Source organism: Rhea americana, unplaced genomic scaffold (assembly GCF_003343005.1).
Source record: "Rhea americana isolate MKP2758 unplaced genomic scaffold, rheAme1 scaffold_143, whole genome shotgun sequence".
NCBI lineage: Eukaryota > Metazoa > Chordata > Aves > Rheiformes > Rheidae > Rhea > Rhea americana.
The window spans coordinates 2,327,060-2,337,855 of record NW_028185517.1 but is presented as its reverse complement, the minus strand read 5'-3'; the positions used below and the strand labels follow the sequence as shown (position 1 = coordinate 2,337,855).

Genomic DNA, 10,796 nt, shown 5'->3' with positions numbered 1-10,796 from the left:
CGCTCCCCGCCCTCCCCGCCCCGTCTCACCGTGTTTCTCGTCCCGCCCGGCAGCCGGCGGCGCTCTGGCCATCGACGAGGCCGGCGGGCCCATCAGGCTGGTGCTGGCGGCGGACGGCACCATTGTGGAGGACGAGGACTACTTCTCCTGCCTGCCGGCCGACACCGAGTTCGTGGCGCTGGCTAAGAACGAGAAATGGTCCGGCAAGAACCGAGGTACCCCGCGGGTGCCGGTGCGKGGGGAGGGGCAGGCGGGGCCGCTTGGTGGAGTTGGGCGGACGCGGGCAGAGGAGGAGTGAGCTGTACGGCCCGGCTCCTTCCCCTCGCACGGAAAAGGGTCGTGCGCTGCAGGACTTGTCCCTCCACAGAGCAGCGAGCAAACAGCAGCCAGTGCGAGCTGTGCAACTGAGAGGACCCTGGGGGGCTAAGAATGGAGACTGCCTAAAAGTTGTGCCGTCTGATCAGCCACGCAGGGAGGCTGAGCTGTGAGACACCGCGTTCAGCAAATGACAGTCTAAGTGCGCTGTACCAGCACTACAGATCTTGCTTCCCGATTCTGACACTGAAGCCAAAGAACCTAAACAGTGGTAAACAGCTTCAGTCAGGAAGTCATGACTCTCCTTCCTATCTTAGTAACTTTAAAGTTTCCATCTTCTGGCTGATGACTCTTCTGTGGCAGATGGTGGTACTACCTGGCTCTCAGAGTCTATAGATGAAGTGGATAGTGCTGTAGAGAAGTGGAAGCAGTTGGCCAGGCAGCTGAAGGATGACCTGTCTAATATAATTTTGATGTCTGAAGATGACCTCCAGGTACAGTGGGAAATTCCCTAATTGCTCTTTTTTTTTTTGTATTTCTCCTCATCCACTTATCTCAGTAAACAGCAAAGAATCAAATAAGGAAACAAGTTGAAATTCAGCTGCTGTTGTCTGGCTGTGGTTCCCTTTCTCCTCAAGGGAAAATATTTCTTCCCATAGAAGCAAAAGTGTTGGAGAAAGATGCTCTTAATAGTTGTCCCTCACAGCATGGCTTTACAATTCTGGTTGTGGAAGGGCAAAAGTCAGGTTCTGGCCGAACAGCAGCTGAGGTAGACTCCAGACACCAGCTTAACGTGTCAAAAGGCAGGGCTGACCAGCACTCCAAGTCTGTGTAGTCCAGAGGGTTTTGCAGACCTCTTGTGAGCTTCGAGAGCTTGTCATTTCAGTATCTGACCACTTCTCACTTTGTTTATGGTGAGACTTGATGACACATGTCTCTTTTTGTCTTCTTGCAACCTATAGCTTCCCAAAGGCCAGACTCTGTTGGCTTTCCTTTCTGTATTGCCATGCGCATTAAAAAGTGGTAATTTGATTGCTAGGAGTTTTTAGGATTGCTATTCTAAATCCACATGGTTCCATGCCTTCCTGAATGCTTTTTGGCTGCTGGTGAAGAATGCTGTCTGGTGGAATACTACTACAGCCTCTCATAACCTGGCTGACTTGCTGTGATGTGAAAACCTTGTAAACATATAGGGTTTCCATGAAGGTAGGGGCTCTGTGTCACTTGAGAAGCTTGCTGTTTATATTGTAATTGGTGTAATGGAATGAGTTACTAAATCAGTCCATATAACAGGAGCACTCTCGTTGTTTTTAAGGTGCTTATTGATGTACCGTGTTCAGACCTGGCAGAGGAACTTGAGCAAAGTCAAACCAAAATCCAAGTTTTGCAGGACACCCTGCAGCAGGTGCTGGACAGACGAGAAGAAGAACGCCAGTCAAGGCAGCTCCTGCAACTCTACCTAGAGGCCCTGAAAAATGAGGATAGTATCCTCAGCAAAGTAGCAGGTAAGGGAGCATTAGGTTGCTAGAGAAAGACTTTTCAGAGAAGATTGAAGTGGTTGAGTGGAATAAATAAGGGGAGAAGAAGGACTGGAGTAAGTCACTTGCTGAGCAGCTATTTATGTGATTGATGTAATAGCTGATGAGCATAATAATTCTCTCTCTGGGTGAGACCAGGAGTACTTCCATTGTAAGCAGGAGGACACAGCAATATCCAAAGCTAAAGACTGGGGAAAAGCTTAACTTGTCGGTAATCTTGCATTTCCTGTAACAGACTTCTGCACCTAAACACTAGCATTATACCTTATTAATTTCAAAAGTAATAATGCAGTTTAGGCAACTCTTCCTGTCCTATGTTTATCATAGACTGTAATGATTATGCTACCTTTTAGAACCTGAGACTGTACCAAGAAAGGAGATGGATGTGGTTGAYGCAGGTACCAGCAGTACAGGCATTTCAGCCAAAACAGCACTCAGTGACCAGATCCTTGCTGCTCTGAAAGAGAAACCTGCCCCAGAACTCTGCTTGGACAGTCAAGATTTAGAGGTAGGTGAGAAAAAGCCATCTTCTGGCACTCCCTCCAGAGAGAAAGGTTATGAGGGAAGCTGTCCTTGCCTCTGGAGGCTCTGCTGTCAATATATCTCAATCTGAAAGAGACGAGATGTACTCTGTTTCTGCGCTTCAGTAACTCCGTTCCCCTGCTTGAAGCTCCTCTGTAGTATCCTGCTGATGCTCTTCCAAGTACTAGAATTAATTCCCCCAAAAGCCACAAGAATCTTGTTTTGGATCTCTGCTAAATCTTGGTAATTTGATCAGCCAGTACTTCAGCTGTCTCACCAGCTTGTTTTTGGATGCAGATGCATCTAGCTTTATATCTTTTATATCTCCAAATCAAAATAAAGGCTACCTTATTTTGGAAAGTCCATCCGTAGCTTAGAAAAAGTCTAGGTAAGATTTAACCATTACAAAGTAGTGAATTAATTTATTTTTTTTTCCCCGTTACTATGAACTTGTTACCCTAGCTTCTCCCTACTGCAGAAACTAAGTAACTGCTTTTTGTTACTTTGAACCTCTGAATATAGCTTCAAGCTGTAAGTGGTGTTTAAAGTTTTAAAGAGAAAAAGCACTGTAGCCCAAATGATAGAAAATGGAAGCCAGGAAGTCATTCCAAGCCAAATTGCTGCCAGTATTAAACAGATGCCTCATTACTGCTGTTCTTAATGTGGGTAGACGGGTTAATGGTAGAGAAGCTTTTTTTTYTTTTTTTTTTTTTTTTAAGATTAAAAATCTGTCTCTTATTGTAGCTGGTTTTCAAAGAAGACACAGAAGCCTTGGCCTTGGCTCTAAGCTGGGACAAGCAGAAAGCTGAAGCTCTTCAGCAGGCCTGCGATCAGGAGCTCTCTAAGCGTCTACAACAAGTGCAGACTCTGCATTCCCTGAGGAGCACATCAAAGGGCAAGAAAACACTACCCTGGGGAGACTGGCTTAGTTCAAAACGGAAGAAATAAGGCTGTGTAGCACTGCTTCAAGTGTCAAGGAAATACAAGTCTCTTTTGCATTAGTACCAACACAAACAAAATACATCCACGGTTTGCTGGCCATACTGTGGTCTGGCTCTGGACAACTAAAATCTGGACATTGTCCTGAGTTAAACTCCTATGATGACTCCAATCATGTGTAACTGAAGGGACTTTGACTTTTTGCAGAATACTAGAACAATGGTATTGCTAAACATAGCATGCRAGAGTTCAGCTCTGAATACTGTGGTGTGAGCCAGAAACTTCCATCTGATAATACTGGATCTGTTCTCTGAAGCCTCAGGCAATATGCTTACCTTGTCTTCCTTCCTTTACAAGGAAAACAGTGGGAAAATATCTACCTCACAAAGGACGCTGTGAAGCGCAGTTAATGATTAGAAAGAAGGCACTTTGAGGGTTGCTCACTAAACACACACCACTCATGCTTTGGTAGGATTTATTGTGATTGGGTCTAATTAAACTGTCATCATAGTGAGTTGTTTTTTTTTTTCCTCCTCCCCAGCTGCTGTCTGGCTCTGAGTTCCAGCCTGGGATCTAGAAACTTGAATTCTCATGCTAATTTCATCAATGAAAGCAAAATTAAAACCCTTTAACTTCCTTACTATTTCTGCAAGGTACACCTGCCTCAGGTGCTGTACAAGCACTAGTATTTCTAACACAGAGCGGAAGTGGAAATGCTTGTTTTGAAAGGCTCTGGGGCATAAGTCCTTGTGTTGGGCCTGTCTGTATTTCTGTCTTAATCATTGGCACAGTATCATGACACTTTTTTGTGTATTAACTGGCTTATTTTTAAATTGGTTGAAGTGGGTTTTTTGAATGTCATTAAAACAGTTTTACTATACTGTTGAACTAGTTTTGATATTCCCACTGGCTGCTATGATTAAAGAATGTGGTGGTAAGTACAAGATTACCTCAAGGATAGAGGGAGAACTTGTATTTTGCCCAGGTCTCCTTAAGTAGAAGTATTCTGTATTTAACCCTTCCAAAGGTATTACTTAGGTATGGTGCATGTTCACACTGGTGACACTACACCAGAATTCTCACATAGCTCACAAAATCTCTTCTCTTGTGAGARCAGAAGATGTATATGGAAGAATCTGAAAGCTGAGCTGAAAAATTGCTGAGAATAAGTCTTACTGGGTGCAAATGTTTCTTCTAGTTTCATGTAAAACCCCTTGATTCAGTGTAACCTTAAATAGTGCTGGCTGCTAGAGCGGGCATTCAGATAATGCATACAAGATAATACTTGTATTCCAGTTGAATTGTGGCATACACAAAGTTTAACTGGCTAGAATGTTTATTGCAGTTACACTGGTAGTTTTAAGGCCCTTGAGCTAGTAAGCAAAAATGTTTAACCTCCAATGAGATTACCCATGTGGAACTGACTGGAATTAGAGCCAGTTATATAGCTCAGAATAAAGGAACAGTGCAGGCTGTTAAGTACCACCCTGTATTGCGGGAAGGGGGGCAGGAAGCTTGGTCAGTCTGCTTTGCTAGAGCAAGTAATTGCTTCATACAATACACGCTTTTGTCCTGTAATATTATAGGCCATGGCAGATAAAGAGGTTTCCCACTGCTTTAAATAGCTACTTAAGATGTTCCTTCTATGACAAGCTTCTTAAATTCAAGATTTTCTGAAAGAGAATATTTGGCAGTACTTCAGCAGCATTTTTGAAGCATGTTCTATTATGATCTGTGAAGCTAATTACAGTAGCTACCAATTTAAATTGAGTGTGGTGAGCAAACTAGCTGTCAGCAGGCTTTTTCTGTGACCTCACTTCTCRGCTTGCAGTTACCATTCTTCCTATTATAAACCTTTTTTTCACATCTTGCTCAAAGCTGAAATGCTTTTGCTTTCTTTTCACAGCTCAACTTAGCAATGGAAATCTTGTTCATGCTGTATAAGTGGAAAGAAGGGTTTTACCTGTAGCTTTTTCATATATATGTAAAATAGCAGCATAACTACTTTGATCCTGCATATATTAAGAATATTTAACACACCTCTTTACAGCCAAAATTTGGGATGGAGTCACAGAGACCATGTTGGTCCTTCTGGTAGGAAGGCAATGATGTCTCCAGTCTAGCCTTAAGGGGAAAAAATTGACAGCTTGCTTTTTCCTTTTTTTTCCCTCCTTTTTTCCTAAAGAGTTAGAACTTCATATGCCTGTAAATCATTAAATATTGCAGTTCTTACTACACAATTACTATAAATGCTATCTTAAATATGACACTGCTGATCATATTCCCTTTACGGCTCTAAAATCCTTGGCAGGATTAAGTAACAGGTATTCAGTCTTGCATTTGATACTGTCAAGCTACAATGCAATGTGGTATTTTCCAGGGGCATAATCTTAATGTACAGGAAAAAGGGGCGAGAAAAAGTTTAATTACAAACAGAAGGGATTAGTTAGCAGTAAGAGCACTCACTACTAAGCCTCTTGAAAGAGCAGGCACTGCTGAAGCATCATTGAGCAAACCTTTGGTGGGATATTATGTTAATAAGMGGAGAAAAACCTTAATTCTTCAGAGCTATCCTCTCAGGTAGGAATGGAGGTAGGCTGYTGCTCTTTGCATACGTTTGTTCCTTTTGGTGCTTGCAGAACAAGCAAACATTCTTCACAGGTGGGAGAAACAGTAACTCTWAGTGCCTGATGAAAATAGTTTCTTATGTGAAAGAAAGTGATGACTTCCTTCTGGTTAATATACATAAAATAGCTACACTTTTCCTAAGGATGTTTGGTACCAGTGAGGAGAACAGCAATAGTCTGCAAGGTTGTCTGCCATTAGTTGATGACCACTTGGCAATTGTGGTGAAGTTGCCACTGACTTACTGTGATTGTTCTGCATGGACTACTTCTGTGGTATAACTAGTCTGTCAATCTTTAAAGACTCAGTTTGAAATCCAAAAGAACTGAGTGTCTGGAAGGTATTAAGCTTGCCGATTCATTCGCTTTTCTAAAACTTGCTCTTTCTATTCCTTTTACTTCTTTCTTATTTTCTTTTTTTAGTGTAAATGCCAAGGAGGAAGAAAGATTACACATTATTGTGTCAAAATAAGATTTCTTACTGTTTAATAATAATCCTGGGTGTTACTTGCAACAAGAATAAGTGTGTAATACTTACATACTTTGACTCTTCAAAATTCTATTAGTCAAGATCCTTCAAACCTCTCCACTGAAAAAATGAGATTAGCTAATAGACTTCAGTGCTGTACCTCATCCTGTAATTTCTATGAAAAATCATTTCTTAATGGTCAAGTTTATATACTGCTTCTTGGATCTTTTTCAATAGTACAATCAATTGAATAAAGCTGAAAACTCCTAAAACATTTTCATTTAATGACTTTTTAAACCTAACAGTTCGATTAACCTTGTAAATCAAATTTTTTTTTTAAATGGTAGACTTTATTACAGATCTTTAGATAATCACATTACTGAGACTCAGTTCAGTGTAGAATATCTTGTCTCTGGTAACAAAGAGCAAGGAGAAAACAGAGTTCAAGCCTGTCTTCTTCTGTTGCTGCTTAGTTKAGGCTATCTTAGGCAAGCATTCTCTCACTTGCTGAAATTTCTCATGCAGATCTCAATCAGATACCAATCCTCATTTCTGTAGGCTGTATTTATTAACGTGTATCCTTAAATCTGCTTTTTTAAATATATATATATATATATATCAATCAGCACTTGGTAAGCCTGTATCAGCCCGGCAGAGGGCAATGGTGATATGTTTCAGAACACCGTTAAGGAGGCCATATTTAATAAGATGTGTGTCATGCAACCTATTGAAAGAGAGGATGGTACACCAGCAATATCACAAGACAAAGTGACAGAAAGAAGTTTTAATTATCAAGACAACAGGTGAGAGACATGCCACTAAAAAAGGGGGGGAAAAAACTTAATACTTGAAGTATTTTAAGAACAGAGCAAGGAATAGTCACACAATTAGCAGAAAAACTAAGTATCAGCATGCAGGGAGGTGCACATAAAGTTTTATGCTCAGTAAGAATGCTTTGCTCTAGATTTTTTAGAAAACAGATTTTTTTAATGACTTATCTCTTAGACAAAATCGCCTAAATTGCTTAAATTGCTGTAAACTTTGCTGAATTCTGATGGTCTTCAGCTTTGGAACTAAAAAAAAAAAAAAGGCACTAACCCCATTCACCTAAAATATTAAATCTTCAATACTACTGCTAACTTGCAAGAGCAATCTCTAACTGCACTAAGGTAGTAAGATAAGAAGAACAGAGAAGTTACTTGAAAGGAAAATCATGCCATGTTGGAATCTTCGCTCTCAGCCACAGCTGCTGCTTGTTCCTCAGAAATTCTCCCTGCCTTTGCTGAACTGGACTTCTTTTTCTTCCTTTCCTTTTGCTCYATGTTACTTGATACAAGTTCTTCGCTCTTCTGTGTGATATACTTCAGCTAAAAACAATAAACTAGTCAGTCATCTAACACTGAAACTTCATTTGTTCATGTATCCTAAGGGAAATTAACTGGGCAAAATTTTATTACCAAAAAAGTCATTTCAAAAAAAAGATGATAAGCATAAAACAGTTTTAACTCTTGCACAAGGCCCTCAGTCTAAGCTGAATATATTTAGATATCCGAAATGCCCTGGCAAGACTAGGATTTAAAAAGGTATGTTACATCCACCACTAGAACCAGAACAGCAATGTCAGTGGTTATCCAGAGTAGYAGTTTACAGAGCTAAAATACTGTAAGGCAATAATAAGGCAAGCGCAAGAGTCCTCTGGACCCGACTGAAATGAACAGTAGCTGATAGCTGGAAACACAAAATTCAGCTCCAGCATTTATCATGCCTGCAGAAGTGAGTACAGTTGCATATTTCAAATCATACATGGAAGGAAAAACCTACTTACATAAAACTAAAATCAGCACATGATGTATTCATGCAGAGAGACACATTAATTTGCACATACATTCTATTTTTGAACAGAAGCATCTGTTTAGACTGTAAAGTCCTTAGAACCCAGAGAGAGGTGCATTTTATATTTTTATGCCATGCTGAATACATTTTTGAGAGTTAACAAGTATCAGATAATGACAAGGGCTTCCTCTTTGTGTAGGCACTGTCTTCTTTTTCACATCAAAACTAAGCATTTACAAGGAATTTCTTAACATATGAGTGAAAGGAAGACCACTGGACTTTATAGAGACCAGCATGTGAGAGAATACACGGTGAACCATTCCTATATTAATGATGTTAAGAAACCCAGCAGCTTGAGGAAGACTCAAGCTATCCCTGACCTTAAGCTAAAACAAAGAAACACAACGTTAGGAAAAAAAAATGATTTACTTTCCCCAAGTGACAATGCTGTAATATGTCTGTTGTTTATTGTACTTGGAACCTCAGCAGCTCTGTTATAGCCCAAATATTGCTGCTTGGATTTCAATCACATCTATGTCCCCATAGTAAGGCATATTGTCGAGAAGCAGAATAAGAWGAAAGAAAGAAAAATTAAATTGCTAAGAACATTGTTTAGGAGACGGTCTTGCCCATCTATCTTTTGTAAACAAGTGAAACTGCTTAAGCAACAGTTGCTTCAGCATTTATGGCCTTAATTCAAATACTCTTTGAGAACTGACCAGTTGTTTTAAAAAGAATATTGTGAGAAAGAAAATATAGTTTATCTCACCAAAGAATTGCTCCTTCTAGCCAAAAGTTTCACATCTTCTACAGTGACTGTGCTTCGTTTTGCATGCCTGCATAAAACAGAAAAATTAACATCAATGAGTTCGTCAACATTGTTATGTGAGGATGTAAGGCATTTAATTGAGAGCAGTAGCTAATAGGACTAAACAGGGAACCAGTAAACCAAATGCACCAATTTACTCTAAATATAATACATAAAAGCTTATTTTACAAATTCATTTGTGTATATCTGAATTCCTACACTTCTGTGTAGAAACACAGTAGAACTTGGCAACCAGCATATCAAGCATCATGGCTCTTTTTATTTCCCAATTCTTTAAAATATTTCCTTATTTCATTAGAGCAACCAGATGAAATATAGGCATGCTAGTAAGCATCTGCCACTCCTACATCACCTGGTACCATTACCTATCAACCCAGTTGACAATTACATGAAGTCATTAATTTAAGATGAAGAAAAACAATGTAGATTGGTGGAGGTATGAAGGACTTCTCTGAAAATTCATAAATGGAGAGAATTTTGGTGGTCTTGAAGGACAACAAAAGCTTGACCTGCAATTCACAGATAGGCCAATAAAACCCTCTGAAATCTGAAGTACAAGAGATAGTTTAAAGATTATCCAGTTATCTGAGTAACATCCAAGAAAAGCAAGTGTTTGCAACAATCAAGTGTTCTAGTACCTACCTTGCAAACATTTCAAGGTCTTTTGCAAAGTTTTCTGGAGGAAAAAAAAAGAGAAAAGACACCATATATTTTAAAATGCTCTGAGTAGAAAAAAAAATCTATTACACTTCTATAGCTATTAAAACGTAAAAAGTATAGCTCAGAGGTACAATGCTTATTTAATTTTCAAATATTTCATAGACACAGGAACAATGAGGCTGACAAAGGGTGAACACATACAAACAAATACAAAAAAAAAAAGTCTCGTACAACTGTGTAGGAGCTSACAGGATGCTCTTCATGCATAAGCCTCTATTGAAAACTATTAGCTAATAAATTCCCCCCACCCAAGAACTAACCAGATTCAATTATACATTTAGGATCTCATCCTGAGACACTTGAACAACCCCCTGGTGTAGCAGGGACGTAGATTTGTGCTGGTGCACRTGGGAATTTTCAAACGTGATGATCAGACCGCCAAACAGTACGCTCTTTCTAAATTCTTACACCTTAACCCTCACACATTCAGAGGAAAAGTAGAGCCCATCACTTCACATTGCAACTGCTGACACAGCTGTGCTCCTGTGAATCAAAGTAAATTATGAGAAGCAATCGTAGCTTCGGTGTCACTTTGTCGCACASAGGATGGTCCACACAGAACATTTCACGTGCATTTAAATGCTCTTTCCAGTCCTGAAAATTATAATCAGTATTTCTTGCATTTTAGAGAAACCAAAGCAAGAAACGAATCTATCAGTGATAACGAGCCCCAGCGCTATTTTTTAAAGCACGGTGCCCAGCAGCTGTTCTTGCGCAGGCACGCGCAGACTCCCGTACCGCACTGCCTGAAGGTGATCTCTGAAATCGCTGCAACGCTTTGCTTGCTGAACCGCACGTCCTTGTCTTCCGCGACATCCTGGCACAGGCAGCCGACCGTGTAGTGGACCGCAGCCTTCAGCCTCTGAAACAGCCCCAGATGATTCCGGGTCGGGTCCCTACGGGTCGGTGCACCAGCTCGCGCGCAAACCGCGGGGGCGAYTTAAACGGCTCCGGCACAAAGCGCCGTCCGACCGCAGGGCCCCGCTGCGTCCCGGCGCGCAAGCCGG

The 10,796-nt window shown here is 40.6% G+C and overlaps 2 protein-coding genes across 2 annotated transcripts in view; one reads left to right on the top strand and one right to left on the bottom strand.

Annotated features, from left to right (window-relative positions):
* Positions 1-19: 19 nt before the first annotated feature.
* DFFA (DNA fragmentation factor subunit alpha) lies at positions 20-4,202 on the top strand (the record flags this gene model as incomplete). The annotated part of the gene is made up of 5 exons (XM_085299018.1): positions 20-215; positions 679-809; positions 1,631-1,820; positions 2,207-2,361; positions 3,120-4,202. Coding segments are annotated over 5 exons (876 nt in total), but the record flags the coding sequence as incomplete, so codon positions are not given.
* A 2,805-nt stretch (positions 4,203-7,007) lies between these two features.
* CENPS (centromere protein S) overlaps positions 7,008-10,796 on the bottom strand; it is a 4,197-nt gene continuing 408 nt past the window's right edge. Inside the window, exons 2-5 of the mRNA XM_085298908.1 lie at positions 10,528-10,731; positions 9,712-9,745; positions 9,010-9,076; positions 7,008-7,774 (exon numbers count right to left, since the gene is read on the bottom strand). Coding sequence (XP_085155034.1) covers positions 7,619-7,774; positions 9,010-9,076; positions 9,712-9,745; positions 10,528-10,731 — 461 coding nt within the window. The 3' untranslated portion in view covers positions 7,008-7,618. The remainder of the gene's footprint in view (positions 7,775-9,009; positions 9,077-9,711; positions 9,746-10,527; positions 10,732-10,796) is intronic.